Source organism: Phalacrocorax carbo, chromosome 3 (assembly GCF_963921805.1).
Source record: "Phalacrocorax carbo chromosome 3, bPhaCar2.1, whole genome shotgun sequence".
NCBI lineage: Eukaryota > Metazoa > Chordata > Aves > Suliformes > Phalacrocoracidae > Phalacrocorax > Phalacrocorax carbo.
In genome coordinates this window covers 19473488-19494437 of record NC_087515.1, presented here as the reverse complement: position 1 = coordinate 19494437, position 20950 = coordinate 19473488, and the positions used below count along the sequence as shown (strand labels likewise).

Sequence of the window (20950 nt, the reverse complement as noted above, 5' to 3'; positions counted from 1 at the left end):
TTGTTTTCACTTTTGCTTGACAAAAACTGTGTCTTTTATGTTAATCCACATCAGAGAGAGAGAAAGACTTTGTTCTATACCTGGTGTACACTTCAAAGTGATGGTGTTCACAATTCTGCCAGCTAGACAGGAGGCATGCTGTTTATTCATGTTGTCATCAGAGTAGCTGTCTGATAGGCAAAAGCCCCAGTTTGTAGATGCTGATGCCTTGATAAAAGGGCTTAGTATTAGTATGTCTTATTTGGGTTTTCAGAATAGAAATTTAAGAGTTTGGAGTTGCTCTTATGTTGTGACAGTAATGTCTTCGAAGCTGTGGCCTGTTGGTGAATTGTGTGCCTCAGTGCCATTTCATTCCAGCTTGGATGTGAAAGAGTTGCCAGGCCAAGCCTTGGCATTCTTGGTGCATGTAGGCTTCCTGGGGCAGCTGGGGGTGCAGGTTTTGCTGCTATACTCTGTGAGCTCTTCTTTGCTGTTTGATAGGGTAGTTTACTTTTTCCTGTTTGCATTGTAGAATTAGTACCAGCGTAGTAAAACTTGAATAATCTTCCCCTCCACTCCTTCGTGCTCCCAAAGTACATGTGAAAGTGGGGTAGTCTGGTTCAGTGACACTGACTGCAGCTAAAAGAGGACTTGCTCACTATTGATGCTGCCCAGCAGGGATGCAGATATGCTCAAGCTGAATAAATCCCAATACTAGGTCATCAGCACCATCTCTCTGCCTTGTGCAACGTCTGCTTTTCTTTTGTTTCTTCTTCTGCTTCTGCCTGTTGTATTTAGACCAAGGAAAAAAAGTAATTCGTGCAGCATGCCCTGAAAGTTTATGGATGTGGATAGTGTTGACGAAGACCTTTAGAGGTGGGACTGTAAGAGACTGCTGTTCTGTCCTGTGTTTGCCATGCCCCAGATCATCACTCCAGCAGAGGTATCTCCTTAACTGCTATCAAATATGTCTTGGAATCGAGATGGCTTCTTGTACCAGGACAATTAATATGTTTAAGCAGTGGTCCTGAAAGTGGTGTGTGGGTACCACAAGGGGTGTACAAGATGATCCACTGAAAGAAAAATATTGGGACTTCTATTTCTGTTTGTTTTTTCTTTAAAAAAATAATTCATTAAAATTAAGCTTTACTAGTGTATTGGATTGACAGTGGTGCCCTTGCTCAGTCTGTATGTCAGAGGGTCCTGTGTCATGTAAAGCCCATGGAGTGTCTTGTGGAAGAGTGGGTGTCCCGCAGTGTGGAGAGGCTCACAGGAGCACCCTCACTTGCTCGTTCACTTCCAGTGCCTTGCAGTTCACGTGTGCCTGGTTAAGTGGATTTATGTATTATACTATGTAGTTATAGCTAAACTAACCCTCATGAAATAGACAAGTAGCTTAAAGGTTCCATCAAAGAAACTGCAGATTGCAGGTAATGCTAATAATACAAGCAGAAGTGAACAATATGAAAATGGCAGAGCTGAGGCTCCTCCTAGCATGAGCTCTTCTTCGTCAGCCACATTCTGAGGTGAAAGCAATGACAGTCTAATCAGATCTTTTAAAGTCCAGTGATACTCAATTCAGTACTTCAAAAAATGTCATTAAACTTAATGATAAATTTTTAGAAGCCTCTTTTGAGGTTTTAAGAAACCATGAGAGCAAAAGATGAAAAACCACATACCACTGGGGAAACACTTGTTTTTCCTGCCGTGGCAAAATGGCTGAAATAATACACAAAGGACAATATGGTGACAAACTAAAATGTGTTGCTTTGGAAGACACATAGAAGACATTGCGAGAGACTTGAAGAGACAAGTATTAGAACAAACTATGCAGTGTGGTAGGTTTGCTATACAGTTGCATGACAGTACAAATGTTTCTAATATGTCTCAGCTCAAGGAGGTTGCTAGATTCTGGTTTGATAATGAAGTACACTATAAGAACTTCTTAGCAGCAAAGTGGGACCCAGCAGTGCACAAAGTGGGGTGATGATTGATGACATTGGGATGTCATCCATGAGATTAACTTTATAAACGCAAGACTCTTACATAGAATCCTTACAATACTTTGTAATGAGACAGGGAGTGACTATGAAAATCTTCTGTACCAAACCAAAGCTCCCTGGTTGTCTCATAGCAAAGTGCTTAAAATAACTTATCAAACTTAAACGTGAGTTATGCCTTTTTGTTTTTACAAAAAGTCAGGTGTTCTGAATTTGCTGACCTTCTTAGTGATGACACATGGCTGTCAGTAGCATGCTAGCTAGCTGGTATTTTTGGAAAAAACCCCACATAAATATATAATAAACATTTTAAAGCTTTTTGTGTATATATAGCTATATATATCTCAATTTTTTTTATTTTTTTTTTACTCATGGGGTGTATGATCAAAAAAGTTGAGACCACTGTATTACAGCTTAAAGCTGAGGTTCAGAGATCAGCTATGAAGTTTAAGAGCAGCCAGTGGATAGGCAGCAGCTCTTGGTATGCTTAGGAAAATGAGCATCTTTGAATTAAGGTTGCTGGTTTCTGCTATGTGGTAAGATACAGAGTGTGATGCAGAACCTATGCTGCATTGATTCGGGGTAGGTGACTGAGGTTGAATCTCGGGAGTGCTTGCTACCTTCTGGCTTCACAGTCACTCAGAAAGCTGTCCTATTTTAACAATCAGCTTTAGCTGTAATTACAAGTTGAACCAGATAGAGTTCTAAATTTCAAAATAATTGGAGTAATATCATTAGCATTGGTTTATTGGATCTAGTGGGGAGGCTTGAGTTCTGCTTTGATGCAAATAAGCAGCCTTGCACAGATTACTTAAATTTTCAGTCTTCATTCCCTGCTTATGGGCAAAAATGTCTTCAGATAATTTTCTTTAGGGTTACTGGAGTTTTCTGCATTTCTGCCTTTGAGACTTACGTGAAAAATACCCCAAGACAATAATGGATTGCTGTGAATATACTGGGCTGTTCTGTAGTACTAATTCTATATAATAGGAAGCAATGGTGAAGAAGTTTGTGCAGCTTTCTTGCAAAACAAAACTTTCCCTCCCCATCTTACATGAGGTGCGGTATGAATTAATGTGTTCAAAACCAAGGGCTTCTAGGCCTTTCTTCCCCCTCTTCTATTTGCGTTGCAAACAAATCCTGTCGAAAAAAATCATAGCTTAATTGCTGGGGGGATGAGTTCGAAGACCCATGATGTGAATTATTTAAACTGCTGTGAATTGTGGCAGAAATAACACATAGTGCTGGGTCTTGCCTATATCACCTTAATCCTGACTGCTGCTTTGGCTTGTTGAGTTTCAGGCTGTTTTGCCTTCCAGGACACTGAACTGTAATAGGTTGGTTGAGAGCTGTGTAAACCTTAGCTGGTGGGGCAGGCTGTTCATAATACCATCTCTAAAATGGTTTGGTTGTGCTTTTGAATTTTGTCTTTGAAGAGCGTTTAGTATTCTTTGATTAGTCAGTGTGCGTGTGTATAGGTTTGACGAGATAGTCTTAAAAATAGTCTTGTTTCAATGCTAATTGATTTTTCTAGAGTCACACTTCTAAACTAGGCTGAAGGCTGCATGCTAGGAATTAAGTGCACCCTCCGCTTGGGGATAGCTACCTGGAATGACATGGTGTTTGCCACAAAGTGAGACTGCACACAAACAGTTTCTTTGCGGTGGTTGCCATGTGATGTGTTTACACCCAGCTTACCTCAAGACAAATTACTCATATTCCCTGCAGCTAGAGTAAAACTATTGCATGCACTTAGCTTAGCAGCACATTGGCTTCTGGCCAGGATGACCTATCTGTATGGCACAGGAGCATGGGTGCTGTAACCTTGCTCTGTAGCCTAGGCCTGATGCTGTTGGCAGGGCTGTAAATTCCTCCCTAAACTGTCTTTTGCTTCAAATTGCCACAGCTGTGTTCAACATGAGTCTAGCACCAGGACACAACACAAGAGGTAGGCTTTGCGCTCTGTGTGCTGTTTTGTTTCTTTGGTTCCTTCCTTAGATTGCTAGGTGGCTCTGATGCTCCTGGGCTATGGGGTTTTAGCAGCTGCAGGCTAACACTGTTGGTGAAAGCAGTGTGCTGCTGCTGTTGACCCTGAATTCTTGCACCTACGAACCCACTATTCCCGAGTTGTGTAAAGTCATCCAAATACCAGGCCAGAAGTCTGTGTAAAAACGAAAATTAAAAGAATCTGTGGTGGATTGGTATATTCCTCCTACTCAGAAGGAGGAGTGCTGCTATTTGGTGAACTAGCTTATGAACTGGAGTAAAAGAAGAAAATGCCATCTTAGCCTCCTCTTCTCCCTAGCAGTTGTGCAGTCTCCATCTCTGCGTTGAGGCTTTCAAGACCAGGCTGGGGTACACCCCGAGCTGGCCCTGCTTTGAGCAGAAGGTTGGACCATGGACCCCCTAGGATCCCTTGCAGCATGGATTTTTGCCTCATTTATGTTGCTGAGAATCTGATGCTGCATGTCCATGTGGACATGTATGTTCCAGCTCTGGTAATAATATAACCTCAGAGCACTGGAGCTACATGATATGTTGTCATCCCTTGGCAAGGACTGAGTGAGATGAAAGTGGAAATAAGCCTTAATAAAATCTCCCCTTTCAGATTTCCATAAATGAGAGCAGTGCAATGCATTTCAGCTCTGGGAAGAAATAGTTCAGTGACACCTCTTAGAAACCTTATGGGTTTGGGTGTGGGTTTTTTGTGTGTGTGACATAAATGCAGATTAGCTTTAGAAAGGGAGAAGAAGGGGCAAAGGTTATAGAGAGATCAAGAGCCAGAGATGGATCTTTGGGAGAGCTAGAGGAGGTGAATGGAAGCCTTATCTTTATACAGGAAAGAAAAGCAGTGTTTCTATGTATAGGAAGTTACTGCCTCTGAAGTGGGTAGAAAGAGTTTGTTCTTTTAAAAAGGATAATCTGGATGCATGTCTCCTTAAATCATGAGCTTGGGCCATACTCTATTGGAAATCTGTATCTTTGCTATATAAAACGTTCTTATGGTGTATATATGTATATATTTAAATTTAGGCACCTGATTCATATGAGAAAAATCTTAGTGTGGATTATTTTACACTATCTTATCTTACATCTTATCTTACATTACATGATAATCTTCTCTTACATGATTATCTTACATCTTATGGTATTATCTTACCATAACTGGTTGTGAAAAATACCCAAGTCCCTTTACCTTAACCAGCTACCAAGAAAGCATATGGCTTTCTGCTTTACTCAGAAGCTAATTCTGTCCTAGCAAGAGATACACTTTTCTTGCTACATCCAGTGTGGAAGTAGCATGCACTTTCATGGCCTTCTGAAGCTTTTTGGGAACTGAGTTGAATTTAAAATGTATGTTGTGCTGCAAAGATTTTTTTCTGTGCTGATAACTGGGGCATGGAGAAGAGTTAGTGGAATTTGGAGTTTGTGCTCTCAGGACTGGAGGGCTTGTGAACAGTCTTGTCCTACCGCACCTTGAGCAAATCTGTACTTGTTGGGCATTTGGACTGTGAGAACTGAATTGGTGGCTGCAAGCGTGGGGGACTCTTATTGTTATTCTTCTGTTCTTCATTTTGTCTACTGGATTTGTATTCTGCTTGCTCTGATTTTTTTCTTTTCATTGCATTTCTGTGGTAGGGAAGCCCTGTTTGGAATCTGTAGATGATTTTATACTCTGAGGAGATCAGGTCAGTGCATATAGTATTAGCAGAAATCACCATGACTAATGTCATGTTGTGTGGGTCATTTTTAATTCTTGCCCTTTACGAGTAGAAAAATGTGTGCAATATAGCATATATCTGTTTTAATACACTGTATATTGCTCCGTACTTACTGTGGCAAGAAACCTTTTTGGAGATGTTCATTCCCGTCTCTGATCAGCCATAGCTCTGTTTCTCTGACTGCATGGATGGGCACATTTGTTGTCAGTACTTGGTGCTGGTAAAGGCTGCTTGCTTTCCTCCCCCAAGTCAGAGCTTAGAGGTAGTAGCTCCTTGCAGTGGGCTGTAGCATGTATGTAAATGGCTTTTTATCAGCCTGTTTTCTCTGTATGATACCTCCCACGATAACCACCCCCACACAGACTGTGCTAGGATGGCTCTTGCAGTTTGATTAAATGCTGCATGTGTATGAATGCTAGTGGATTATTCTGGATTTCTTTCAGGGCACCTAGCCCCACTTTGCACTTAAGGGGATGGTGACTCTGAAATGCAACGCTTAAAATTTATTTTCAATTAAGGGGAATGGCTAGTAATTCAGAGGTAGAAAAAAACCTGAGACAGATCTGAGAAGAATATTTGTATGCTGATTGTTCTAGTTTCAGCACTGGATGGTTTCTTTTTCTGTATAGAGAGTTAACGTCCTCTTTTTCCCTTCATTACATAGCAACAGGGTTAAGAAATGGATGCTTTTAAGTAATAGGAAAACAACCCATTATATAAAGCCAGAGACTTCATAGATGGACTGGAAGGCAAAACCTGTTATGTTGGATGCTGTACAAGGTGTATGTCAGTAATGCCAGTAGAAAGGAGAGAACACAGAATGGGCGTTAGTTAAAAGCAGCAAAGTGCTCATTGTCCCTGTCTCCCACACACTGTCAGTTTGAAGTAAATCCATTCCCCCGCACTACTCTGGTCAGGATTTTCAAAGGTGAAAGGTACTAATGTGTGTTCCTCCAAAATACAGGTCCTTGAGGGAACGTGCTGTGCACTTCTGATTTAGGAGAAGGCAGAAGGAGTGGGGAGCCACGTCCTGAGTTTGCACCAGTGGGGCATCTTATCTTCTCAACCCACTGAACTAACTACTTGTGTCTGGCTCAGAAGTAAAACATGAAATAAGGAAACTCCCATCAGAGTAACCAAGGGGACAAAACAGAAATGTTAAACAAGAGAAATAAACAAAGCTAAGACTGCCTGGGAACCTCAGGCTCGCCAGCATGAGTGCTCATACTGCATCATTCATAACGGGGAAACCTGGCTTCCCATCTCACAGTGGTTAGTTGTCAGACTCCTGAAATGAGCTGTTCTGAGGTGCTGTGCCTCCTGGGATTGTGGGGTCCCAGTAAAACATGGCTCCTGGTCTGCATGGTGGCTTCTTATGTGGAGCAGGAATCCTTTGCCATACGCTGTAGCAGTCAAAATAGCTTCCTTGGAGAGATTGTCCAGACAGCTGAACTCTTTCTTTTTTTGTCACTTCTGTGGATCTGTGTCAGAAACACTAGGATTTTATGTTACATCTTACACATTTTTTGTTGGTATTAGGGAGTGTTGTTATATCTAAAATTCATTGGGAAACATGCTGAACTTCTTACAACCTGTGTTGGGTTACTGGGCATCAGTGCAGTTGTGTTTGGTGTAGAAGGCCAGAGTTTCCAATCAGTGGTATTGTGGAGATCCGGTGCAGTATGAGAACCTACACTGATCAGAATAAAATCGGTATGTGGATGTGCAGCTTCTTAAAATAGTTTGAGATATAAAGGATGTCACAGTGTGATGCACGACAAGAATCTGATAATAGACTTCCATGTAGGGACAGTAGCTGTGGGTCTTGAATTAACATGCTCTTTGTTAGTAAGTAGGGTTGGATGGCAAGTTTTAGTAGTACAAAACCCAGGGTTTTTTCTTTCTTTGGAAAAGAGGGTGATCTTGTAGTTAAGAGTCTCTTGTGCCTTGCCAAGAGCTTGCTGTGTGTCCATGTGCAATTTGTATGTGCTCAGATTTTCCAAGAGAAGCCTCAGATCTTCCGTCTTTGTTTTGGTATAATTTTCCAGTTTTTCTCTCCCTCAAAACTGCTGATTATTGAAAGCTTCACTCAGAACAGTGGATGCTTAGAAATTCTGAAAGCCAGTACCAGGGTGTTTCTGAAACAGCATTTATGTTGAAGCACCCAAAACCTATAGCTGCTATTAGGAATATAGGTCTTAATTTTCCTGCTTGCTCATCCCTACCCGAGGGATTGTATGACCGTTTTTCATTAAGTGTTTGAAAGCTGCTGTAGAAGCGTGGACTGGCTCTGTGTGTTGGAGCAGCATGACAAAAATGCCTTGCATGTGTAGGAATTATATTTTCCTGGGCATTTTTTCCTGAGAGTCCGTAAAATAAGGGGGAAGCCCACCTATGGAAAAACTTTCCTGTCAGCTGGTAAATGAAGGAATAACACGGCTGTACTGCTGTTGGTGGGCTCCAGTTAAAGAAGGTGTTGCCATTTTGCAGGTCTGTCACTGGAGCGCTCAACCAACTCAATTGCCTCACGTGCTCGACTGTGCGAAAGGGAGGAGGAAGTCATGGCTTGTTTTGAGACAGCGTGTGTCATTGCCCAGGTGTACTTGCAGGAGCTTGAAAAGGTAAGAAGAAATGTGCTCAGGATGTTACCTGGTGGCCTGGGTGGAATTTCCAGGGTTTTGGCAACAAAAATTATGGGGAAATGCCAAGTGATCATAGACAATAATAAGGAGTATGAGAACAAGTTGGAAGGAGTGAGGTGTCTCAGTATAAGCAGTTGAAAACCAGCCATTTTTCTGGTCTCTGTTTCCTCTGAGAATGTGGCCTGGGAGCCAGTTTGCCTGTGGTGAAGCACTGAATACTTCAGATATGCTCAGGTTGTATCTCAAGTTTAGCTCTTACTAAAGAGGGACTACAAACTTTGCATAGCAAGTACCAGCATGAAGGAACCCAAGACACTTTACATACCTGCTGTGTAAACTGATATTGAGATCCCTAACACACTAAAAGTAACCTGTGTGGGTCAGCCATAGCAGTTTAACTGCCAGTGCTTCTCCTTTTCCAAGTGAAACTGGAGGAACCTAGATCACTAGTCGCAAGTAACTGATTAGTCAGTGGTTGGCTAGGATGCTGAGTAAGATGAGTACTGTGAGCCCTCCACTGAGCTATAGCCGGGTGCATGCTCAGTGGTCTCTTATCTCTGTAACTTTGCCTAGCTGAGTTTAACAGGGTACGCTATGTGCTTTCATGCCCTTCCTTTGCCACGTGTTGTACTTGATAGCAGCAGCGCTGATGGCAATGAATGTTACCTGTTTTTCTGTAACTTAACAACCTTTGACCTTCAGACCAGGTATTTTTTCTCTTCTCAGCAGCAAAAGTGTGCATTTGTTCCAGGTTTTGATTTTAATCACATTAAAACAAGAAAAAATGAGCTTAGTGAATATATAAAAATTCATTAAGGAAGCCAGCTAACAAGTTGTCTGGTCTGTTTCTTTGTAGGAAAAAGCTGAATGGCTTTTTCTTAATTTAAAATTAAGTACTGTCCTTTTGTGGAAAGATGAGTTCCTGCCATTACTGGGTACTGTAAATGGTTTTTACTGACAGCTTGTATCTTTGAAGAAGGGAAAGAGTGAACTGTGATTCATTGATCTTCTGGACAGAGAGACAAGGATGAAGGATAACTGACAGATGTACTAAAAGTCCATAGGCCTTCTCCAGTCCTGGATGTAAAACTCCGCTTTAGAGAGTCCGCGCAGGGCAACTTTCAGCAGTGAAAGCTGTTTGTTACCAGTAAGGAAACAAAAGCAAGAATGGTTTGATAGGAGAAATAGAGGAAAGGCTAAGATTCTTCCATCAGGACCCCTGATAGCTTGCTAACTCTTAACAAATATTTATGTTAAGCTAGACATACCTACTCCAACATTGCATTACTTTTTCTGTACAAGATGCTGGATCTATGTTGGACCTAGTACTTCTAAAGCCCTGGGTATTAATATGCAGCTTTCTACTTTATTAAAGGTTGGAAGATAATAAGGGATGGTGTTTCAAAACTCATATTGCATGCAGAATATTTCACGGAAGTCACTGTGTAGCTTTATTTCAAAGATGACTTTGAAAGGTTTTTGAATAGCTAATGAAGGCAAGTTTTCAGGTAGTCTGAGGTGGAATCTGATGGCAGAGGCCAACACTTTATTGTTGGAGATGTCTCTGGCTCATGACGAACTAGCTAGTTCAAACGGTTGTCTGTAATCCAATATATTTATTTCTTCCCCTCACAGACCTTAAACAACACACATTCAAGAAGTATCAAGGGCAGCAACATGACTTACTCTGAGTTTGAACTTTCCTACTTCCTGGAAGCAGCTCTACAGAGTGCCTATGTGACTCATTTAAAGAAGGGGTAGGTGGATGCAGATGTTAATAAAAATAGATAATGTTGCATTTTTTTGTCTCAGAACAGATGGAAGTTTGTTTCTTTATATGTGTTCTGTTGTGACTTTTTTGTGGCTGGCTCACTTAAGTCCCTTCCGTGTCCTTCCCTCCCTCCTATTTGTGTCTCTGTGTCTCTTCAAGAGTCCTAAGCCTCATTTTTTCAGACCCACAAGTAGGGTGGAGTAGAACAATTTTCTTGTCTTGACTCAGCTCTGTTCCCTGTGGAGACAAGGGGAGTTTGAGTGTAAAGAGTGAGTTAAATTTACACTGCTGTGTGCTCTTAAAATGTTCAGCCATGGGCCCTGGTTTAGAGGTTGGTTAAGTCTTAAGGGTAGTTTCTTTTGTTTGTTTACTTAAGGTCTTAAATGTCCTGATCAATACCCCTGTGTGGTTTTACTAGAGAGAATGCATGCAGGAACAGTGCTGCTCCAGGGTATTTATTCTGCCTCTGAAATACAGCTCCCAGTGAAACTTAGAAGGGCAGGAGGAGTTGGTATCTGCAAGCCAACAGTGATTTTTCACCTGAGAAAAACCTTCTCAAGAACAACAAAGACAGACACTAAATTCCCTCTTCCAAAGGCTATCAGCAAGGGCATGCTGTGTCGTAAAACAGGCCATGTCTTCAAACATAATACACTCGAAGCTAATGGAGAGATTGCCATGTAGGGAGAGTGTCTTTTCATCATGTGTAAACACTACTTGTAAGAATCCATCCTTCCCTAGTCCTGTTCTTACACCATATTATTCCATCCTAAGGAATCAGATACAGAATTTCTCACTGTACTGTGTAATATTGGTGGTCAAAGTTTTATAACCTTTAAGCAAACTATCTCTGAAAGTATTTAATTTTGGCTGTTTTTTTTTACCTTCACCACCAGTCAAAGATATTTTCTCTCATTTTCTTTGCTCCTCCTTGTCTTCCTGCTGAGTAAAATGGAGATAAAAGTGAAAAAATATAGGGAGATTGAAAGGATGAAAACTAGAAAAAATTCCAGCAAAAATCAGTTTAAATTCTGTAGGTAATTGATGCCATTTTTTACTCCATTGCAGGAGGCATGGCTTCTTGTTTAGGGCTTTTTTTGCTATTTTTTGTCTCCCAAGAATGACTTTAAATGCATCCGTGAATAGCCTCTATGTCCCCATTCATTCATTAAAAGCCTGAACATACAGTGAAGCTGTACTCGTAAGCATATCTGAGAGGTGCTTTCAGGTAAGCCTTGTTTAACCTAAAGGCTTACAAATACACAAAGACCAAATGTTGTGAAATGATCCCTTTAGTCAAGTGGGTACAAGTTGATGTGTAAAGAAAGTATGGAATTATAAGGTGTAGTCTCAATATCACCTCGGCAGTAGGGGACAGGTATGTAGTTTTCCTGGGTGAGTTGGTGGTTAACCAGCTGTGGCACAGCATGTGCTTTCCCTAGCCTTTTGCCATTCTCATGCAAACAAAAAGTTCAGGTCTTGCCAGTAAGCTCATTAACTATGTAATAAAATAAAATCTCATTTACAACATATGGCGCTAATGTCCTCTAGACACCTTTTGGATATCAAATTCACTCATGTTCATTTTATTCAGCAATGTTTTAGATTCAGTCTTCATCAGTTCAATATATCAAGTGGGTTGTTTCAGCTATTACTGTGGGCCCTTCTTGCTCCCTTCCCACATTATTTTAACGACAGTCTTAAAAAACCCCCAACAAAACAAAAAAAAACAACCCACAAAAAAGCCTATAGGAAAACAATTTAGAATCAAAATACATGTGTGAATTAAGCAGTGCTTTGATTATAAGCTGAATTGCTGCACTGATAGTAAAATGTTTCTGTAGCTGCCTCCTGATGAAAGAGCATCCCAGTCGGTGCAATGGAGCTCCCGTTGCTGGGACGAGAGCGGAGCCCTATATGCACCTCACCTCCTCCAGTGCAAACGAGAAACACCAGCCAGAGAGATGAAAGGTCTGGTGGGGGGGGAAAGGAGCCCTGTGGGACTCCACAGCTTGTCTCTGGCCACCCAGCTGGTATTAATGTGTGGTTTCTGCCACGAGAGGGCATAAGCAGCATTGGGATATATTAAGGAAAAAGGAGGGAAGTGGGAAGAGGCTTTATATGATGCTTCACCTGTATAATATATTTCTGCACCTGATATTGAACAACTCAAAGAAATGCTTTTGTTGTCTTTATTGCTTCCAGCATGTTCAGGTAGGACATAAGCCTAGGATGATTGCTGAAGCTGGTGGGGGTAGGTCCTATCAGGTGGGATGCCTGTTCTGAGTGGCACATGCGTACAAAAGAAATAGTGAGTGCTTTATTCTTGTCTCTCCAGGCAGAAGAGCTGAGGGGTATGAGTAGTGTGGCCATGCTTTTGTTCCTGCTGGGAGGAACAGGCATACTTTTCTCAGAGTATGGTCAGGGAGGCCCTTTTCTCTTGCAGTGTGCAGTAGATAGAAGGCACCAGTACAAAACAAAGGTCTTTCAGATGTTGAGCTGCTGGCTGGAAGAACCAGTGAGTGTTGCAGCTGTGGAAGTCTCAGGTGCTTTTAATAAGGTGTTTACTTAATATTGTGTCACTAAAGACGCGTTTCCTGCAGTTGTTTGCCTTGCTGCATTCCAAGAAAGCTGTCTTCTATTCTTCCAGTGAGCAATGTTGATGCTGCGGATGCAGAATATAGGCAGGCAGATGCTGTTGTACTGTAGGAGGCAGCCAGTTGTCTTTCATGTTAGCATCTGCATTGGGGTTTGGGGTTGTTTTTTTTTTTCTTTCTTATGTGGATGTGTGAAGATCAGGCTAATTTATTACTGCCTTTCTTCTCAGACTATTGAACAGCTATTACTGCTTTATACTGTTATGGGGACTTTGGTCAAGATAATCTTAGAATTTTCCTAGGGCAAAGAGGCTTCACCTGTGTGAAGTCATGGTTATATGATGCTACACTCTTAATGGCACTTGAAGTATGTGTGGAGTTTCACAGGTGAGACAAATAGTCAGAGCTTTCCAGAGGATGTGGTTGGTTTTGGGAGCTCTTGATGGGACACCTTGGAAGAAAATTAATTTCTGAAAAATAGTAAGCACTTACTAGAAATCGGATTTCATTATGATCCCTCAAATTAGGACCTAAATTACTTTGGAAAACCCTGATGAAAATGTCTAGTAGAGAAAGCTTACACAATTCTTTCTCTTCCCTTCTCCTGTCAGTTTTCTAGAGTGATCAGTTCCCTTTTTCAAATTTTGTAGGCTTCTGTTGCAAGGGCACTTTGAAAGAGTAACTTCATCTATGTTGTTTTACAGTAGCATGTACAAAGGCAGGCAGCCCAGTCTCTGCCAGACTATTCATCTCTTCTGAGGAATTATGTGGGCTTTTTTTGTCACTTATGTACTCTTCAGCCCTCACAATCTAGCAGCTTATCCAGGACACTAGGACACTGCAGCTGGTAATTTGGTAGTGAGTCTTAGTGCCCTATTGACGGATCGAGATAAGTGCTAAGCTTTTGTTTTGTATTGGGTTTTTTGAGTGTCCCACCTCTGTTAGACAGGCTCCCATTAGGAAACTCTAATGTGTTCTGTTGTAGTTACCTGTTTAGTATAATCATTCATAGGAATCTTGAGGATCTGAGGCTTACTTCTTCAGGTGTGTTTTATGCTTATGCATGAACAGCTGTTTAAGGAGAAGGTATGAATTTTTAGAAACCTGGGCAAAATGCAAAAGGAGCTGGGCAGAGGCAATGGTATTGCTGTTGTTTGTGTGCTTCAGGTACCGCTTTCCTCTGGAGAGGTGGCTCTGCAAACTGCCATGTGGTCATCTCAAGATGGTCTCCGTTAGCAGCTAACTGTTTTAACAGTTAATGAGTGGGGATAAGACCATTATCTTCTGATGCCTGTGTTGTTGGGGGACTGTCTTTGCAGACCCCTGTCCTTACGTTCCACTCTAGTTCATTATAAATATTTTTCCCAGCATTTTGCTTAGAAAACAGTGTATTTCTTTATTTTCTTGTATCTTAAAATTTCGTGTAGTGTTAACCAAAAAGTATGACATAAATGTAATATGACTGCATTGATTCATGGACTGGTAATTAATTACCCTATATTAGCAGGGTACTTGTACAAACAAAACAGATTTTCATGCTAAGCTGGACTGACTGGACTCCAGGTGCTCTTTTTCACAGTTCGTGCCCATGATTTTCTGTGTTCCTCTTTATTAGATCAGCTATAATTGAATCCTAACCTGCATTTCATCATGGTTTTTTAAATGCTTCTCTTGCCACTTTTGTGGCTAAAACCAAGGCAGTTTATGACCATGTGCTTTTCTCTTCCTGTTCTTCCTCATTTCTTTTTCTGGCATCTTAGCAGTGCAATAGGGGCCCATGGACTTTTACAACTCATTTAATTTCTGTGATCAGATGTTCACTTATAATGCCATAGCTTGAGGCAACAGTACCTGGGATTTCCAGATAGTCTTCTATCCGAGTCCTACAGAGGCTCAAGATTACTTCGTTTTCTGATCTAGACAAGATCAAATGGATTCACTATAGATTGCCAGAGGCCTTTATGTTTGCATCCTCATCCACTTATCTACATACACATATTTCTGTTGAAATACCTAGTTTTCTTCTAGTTAACTTCTTCAGGTCCTAATTAAAAAAAATATCTCTTCAAGTGCATGTTTAGTATATGAAGGACATATGTTAATGGAACAGTAAGTTCATTATTGTTATGAGTAGAGCAATTCATATATTTAAAAAGAAATGTGTGCTCAGATGACCTCCTGGCTTGGAACAGTAGAGTGGAAAGACAAACTCCTGTAGTGAGGTATGTTTGCAGGCTGCTGGCAGGTGTGCTCTGTCTCCTGTCATGGCTCAATAATGTTCAATAAAGTTCAAAATATAAAAGCTGCCAAACTAATCCTCAGTCCTGTAGAACTGGTATTGTTGTCAGATGTTTTGCATGTTTCAGAGTTGAGTTGCTCAGTGTGGAGCAAGTGCTCTCTGAGAGACCCTGACCACACAAGCACCTGTCTGGAGGACGCAAGTGCTGGGTCCTCCTCCTGTGCTGCCTGTGTTGCACTTCTACCTTCTGCTGAAGGTGTTCCTAGGCATTTGTCATGTGGTTCAGTTTCAACCCTGACTTCTTGCAGATGGGCAGCAATTTGCTTTTTATTCTTTCATTCACTTCACTGTGTCACTATTCCTTTTCCTTTCTTATTCCTTCATTCACTTCAGTGTGCCAATATTCCTTCCTTCTCCTTTCCCCTTCCCCCCCGAAGCTTCATGTTCCTGCCATGAAGATTAACTGGGTTTGTGGCCTTGTCTAAAAAGTGTAACTGAAATGGTGCTCCAGTTCTCTGGGAACAAAACTGTCTCTTAGTAGCACATTCTCTTTTTTTTTTTTTAAATCTAAGTACGTTGCAAATGTGGAATGAATTGGCTTTGCAAGTGGTCACTAATCTTTTCTGAGGCTAGTTAATGGAATTCATTGACACTTTATTAAGACAAATACCATTATTCTAACAAGAAATCTGAACATACATATTTTTGAAAATGTTGAGGAACTGTTATACACCATAACTCGTCTGTCCAGGCTCTTAAGGAACCCAAGGAAGCACAGGAAATGCCAGTAGTTTTCAGTAACTGAGGAGAGCAGTTAGGCAGCTGCGTTTTGTTTAGATGGGGGAGTTTATTGATTATGACTATCTGATAACAAATAGTATGTGAACAATTATGTTGGATTTGGTGTAACTACTCGTGTGCATAAATATCACATGTGCTTTATTGCTTTGCTCAGTTTAAGGTCCAGAACTGCATCTTTGTGGGTATATTCTTTCCTAGACCCACAGAAAAGCACCAGATGTCTGGTCCCTGTAATTGGAGAACTTGCTGAAGCATTGAAGTCCAACTTACAAAAACTTCCTGGAGTGTTTTTCCCTTAATAAATTCAAAGCACATATTTTACTTATAAGAAAGTGGAAGGAAAACAAGAGAGCTTCTGGGGCAAGTCTCCAGTGTTTTTGCTCTTGCCTTACTTTGTTGTTCGTCTGTAGATTGTCCACAACTAGGTAATCTACAGATTATCTCAAAGTTTAAAATTTTGATTTGAGTATTGATGGGAAAGTAAGGCCACATGCATTTGCCTTCTGTCACATGGTGACCATAAGCTTTAGGGTGATATTTTATGTAGCCACTATTCATGGTAAACATGTCCACTTCTTTTTGTTTTTCTCCAGAAAATAATTTTTTATTTCTTCAAATGTTTGCCATTGATTCCGGAGTGCAAGGTTTGCAGTGCATGAAAGTGGGCACAGGCGAGTCTGTACTGTTTATCCTCAAAATTTAATGAGATTGACAGAAAGGGTTGTTATGGTGCATGGCTGCTTTTTTTAATGAAATCTAGGCTTCGTCTGCGCAGAAAGTTCTCCTGGAATAAGCTGAAGTGGCAGTTAGTGTAACAGTACAACTGCTTATCTGGTTGTCTTTATTTCAGTACAGCACTGCTCCTGTCTGATAGCTTGTATTTCTTTGGGTAGTTTCCACCCTGCAATGAAAGTGAACTGAACCATTTTGTAGTTACTGTGGTTGTAGGGCCATGTCCTTAGCCTTGAAGAGCTTATAGGCTGTAAGTGTGTTAACTAGTATGTCCAGTGTTTAATCTTTACTCTCCACATCTGTTGGCACTCAGACACATGATTAAGATCCCATTTGGCAACTAGTCTCCTTTAATTGCTCATGCTGTATGTAGATTAATGTGGTGTTTTTTTTTTCCTCCCATCCCTAACCCTATTTTATTGCAGTTTAAGCTGTGCTTGCAGTTACTGCAACTTAGCTGCCTGATAATAAACTGTTTAAACCACTGCAATTTCATCATGTGTCTGGATCATCAGACACAAGGCGTTTAAGCACCACCTAAATGGAGTTGTCATTCAAAAGCATCGCGTAACTCAGTATATTTCAAACAAGTATAATCTGTGTGTATGAAGACGTGGATGCTTTTAAGAAGAAGCATCTGCTTTATAAATATGAGCTACAAAAGGCTTCCAAATGTCCCCTCTGTTCGTCAAATGTGAATGTGATCTTCTCTTAGGAAGCCATCTGGAGTAGGCATGCTACAGTCACTGCCTTGCTCGGTGCCATTGTCCTATCTGTGCCTCAGAGCGGCTTGTCTCACTACTGCATACACAATATTAGTGATTGTTTCATGGGTTTGTTTGAATGTCAAGTTTGTTGATAAGCTTTGGTGCATCATAATGTTTTGACTCCAGTGTGCTGATTTTTTGGGTGTTCTATGATTTTTTTTTTTCCTGCCTTCCCCATAGAAATATTGTGAAAGGAATGAGGAGTCTGCGAGAAATACTACGGACTGTGGAAACAAAAGCTACTCAGACCTTCAAAATGGTAAGGGGAATGAATAGGAGGTGGAAAGGTGGGGTAATCTGCTATGCAGGATTCTGTTTATTAGCCAGTGCAGTAAGACAAAAATGTATTTGTCCTCACTTGATTGCTGCCTTTTGTTTTTTACTTTTGGAAATGATATGTCAAGTGAAGCGTTTAATTCAGAGACCTGCCCAGTGGAAACCTCCAAGCCTCCAGATCTGGGTATGTGGGTTAGTTACTTTTGGGTTGGTTTTTTTTTTCAGTGCCTTTTCTAGCCCTGGTAGAAATAGGGATGTATTTAGTTTGACAGTGCTGTCCTCAGGTGATAATGACTTGTTTTCTTTCTTGCTTTTCAGTGTGTGCATGCACACCTTTTTGAACTTGCATGTAGAAGTGTTAAGTATTACTTGCTTTTGCAACAGGCAGTGCTTTTTTTTAGAACCAAGTGCTTCAGTGTTCTTCCTGTAAAACTCTCTTCAATACAGTACAGAGTGATTTTAATATTTTTGGTTTTTTTGTTGGTGTTTGTATTCTGCATTCCGTTATCCTGGGTGCCTCTGGCAAAGAAATAATGTAGAAAGTTATTTATGTACCTGTTCAACTTCTTAGACCTTAAACTGGTTCTTCCCTGTCTCCCCTTTAAGAGATCTTGTCCTGCAGTTACTCAGGAGGTGGCAAGGACAACTGCATGGAGAATAGCAGTCTTGAGAACATGGATGAAAACTTTGCAGCTGTAAAAGCATTGGCATTGCTATGACTAAACTTGTTTTGTGCTTAGTTTACCTTTGTATTTTGTGTAACTCCAGAGAAGTTCAGCAAAGGAGGTAGGCATGGGTTTGCATAGCGTTTTGGAGATGGAGAGTGCCAAGTTGCAATGGAGAGACTGACTGGCTGGCTGACATGCAGATGCAGAGCTAAAATGAAAGCGTAAGCAGAAAAGGTATCCTGGGTACTTTTTTTGCTACGTTCCTCACATCTGTGTATTTCTGTTCTGGAAATGAATGATCTCGTTGCCTTGGGATCACCTTATATGCCTAACTGAGAATACAGATGCATGTGGAAGCTTGCACAGGGAATCAGAAGAGGTGACTTGAATTGTCACACTCAAATGGTTGCATCCTTTTCCAGACTGAGATCAGGGTTCAGGGCATTTTTCTTGCTCTCCTGTTTTATCATTTTCCTGAAATAAGTCTAACCATCTGCTGTTCCTATACTATGACAGAACGTGGCGCTCAAATGCTCCTGTCCCTGTGCAACTGGGGAGAGCTGTACAACACCCCTGGGGGATTTATCCTTAAGGGGAAATTTGAAGGTGTTCATCCAATAGTTTTTCCTGGGATGTCCATTTTACAGGAAGTTGCATTTTCATTTTCTTATTTTTAAGGAGCTGTCAAGAGGGCAAAGGGAGAAACGTGCTTAATTAAACAAGTTTTTCAAGCATGAAAGTGAAATGCATGTGGGGTTGTTTTTTTTTTTTCCTAATTTGTGGGATCACAGTGTTCTTCAAGCATAATGATGCTTTTTTTAGCCAAAGGCGGTAATAACATAAGTCAGAGTCTTGGCCTGTTCTGGTTTGTTTGGTCTTATTCAAAACAAGAGTGAAGCTAATTTACACAGCTATTGTACCGTATGTTAAAATCAAAGACACTAAACATATTTGGTGCTTGCCTTTTGAAAGGCTTATCACAAACTGTACTCCTACTTCTGTGTGAACCAGTAGAGATCTTTCTGTTGCTGGCATATTATTTTTTCCTCCCCACTAAGATTGTAGGAAAAAATATAGGAGAGTTGGCTCCTTAGGGTAAAACTGACTAAATAATTACACGCTGAGACGATGAAATGATACTGGCTAATGTTGCAGTGCCCTAGGCCATTTTGCTCATGGTTACTTGCTATAAAAAGCATGGAAAAGACTAGTTAGAAACAGAAGGCTCTGTGTAACTTGTTGGTAGGTATGCACAGAAGGTCTTGGGATTTCCAGGGAGTTGTATGTGACAATGTTTCTTTGAGGCACCCTGATACATTTAGATCACTTTGCCATTTGCTACATCTGTGAAGCCTCCCTTCTGGTGTTCAAGAAACAGCACGTGCCCCCGTGGTTGCATTTTAGACTAATACAATGAATTAATGTATGGTGATGTAGATGAAAATGAAGAACCTTGCATCAAAAGAAGTTATTTTTCTGAATCTGATAACGGGAACTTTGACCTCAGCATGATCTATTTGGCCCTGTAGATGTCATACCTCAAGTGGAGTAATGGTTCAGTTTAGCAATCCCCCCTATCCTGGTATTTAAAAGAAAATTACTCTTGGTGGCCTCAAAACACATCTCAAAGTGTAAATTGCATATAAAATACGTATTGCAGTAGTCAGAGTTCCAAAATAATATTTACAAGTATTAGGACAGAAGGGCTGAAGTTTCAGACTGCCTCTGTTCTGTGCAGTATTTACTTTACAGCTTAGAGTGCTATGCTGCTTAGAATTCACAAAAGATACCACCCATTTTGATGTCTGTGCTTATTTGCATGATCATCTATTTACAGTGCAAAAAATTAGAGATTTGTTGGGAGGGTGACAAGGACAAATGCCAAAGATAGTTTTGCAAAGTCAAGTTAACTTGCCCCCTTTTGGGCCCAGCTTGCCAGCCATGTTTATGAACCAGATAGCAAGTATTTAAGGATCCTTGGCTGCTCGATGGTCAAAAAAGTGCATGTGATGTTGCTGTCTCAATACAAGGTTTTAACCCTTTGCTCGTCTCCCTCCATTACTGCAACAGAAAGAGAGGAGCAGTACCAAGATGAAGCTATACACGGCTGCAGGAAGAACGATATTAACAGATGAAGGGTTGATTGTTTAAACCTAATACAAAAGTAGCCTCTGGGTTGAGACTTGCATGCAAAATTCTGAGGCTGAGAACACAGTGGAGTGCCATCATACTCTAGTAGAGTAACACTTGTGAGATTGTCTCAGCGGTCTGTGTGTCAATTAGTTGTCTTCATTCACCAAAGCGTCCCTTGCTGTCAAGCCCATTTGATATTTTTTTCCTACAGCATTGTGGCAAGACCATGTATATGCAGAAGGCTGGCCTTTTCAGAGGAGGGAAGAAACTTTCTGCTGTAGACATTTTAGCAGCTCTTTTAGCTACTCTAGCTTTCTGAAAAGTGGTACTGTCGTATTGTTGGTACATCTCCTTCCCAAGTCAGAACACGGGGAGGGGTCAACCTTTTGTGTTGGAGAAGACTTCACTGATGTGTCTTTTTCTGTACTGTTCACTGATCTCTAGACTGCCGCCAAACAGCTAGCCCAAGTACTTCTCCATTCCCTCAGTGAAGACTGTTACTGGAGCCCTTTATCTGATCCGCTTCCTGAGTTCATGAACAAGGAAGATCAGTCTTACATTAGCAATCTTCTTTGTCGGAGGCCTGAGCTGTACACAGAAGAGAAGTAAGTATTCTTTTTTTT

At 40.9% G+C, this 20950-nt stretch overlaps 1 protein-coding gene across 3 annotated transcripts in view; it reads left to right on the top strand.

Moving 5' to 3' along the window:
* The window catches only part of TTC7A (tetratricopeptide repeat domain 7A), a 184806-nt gene that overhangs the window by 13426 nt on the left and 150430 nt on the right, over positions 1-20950 (top strand). For all 3 annotated transcript variants that reach the window (XM_064446062.1, XM_064446061.1, XM_064446063.1), the window contains 4 exons: positions 8192-8322; positions 9979-10100; positions 17431-17509; positions 20772-20932. In XM_064446062.1, the coding sequence (XP_064302132.1) occupies positions 8192-8322; positions 9979-10100; positions 17431-17509; positions 20772-20932 (493 nt within the window). The remainder of the gene's footprint in view (positions 1-8191; positions 8323-9978; positions 10101-17430; positions 17510-20771; positions 20933-20950) is intronic.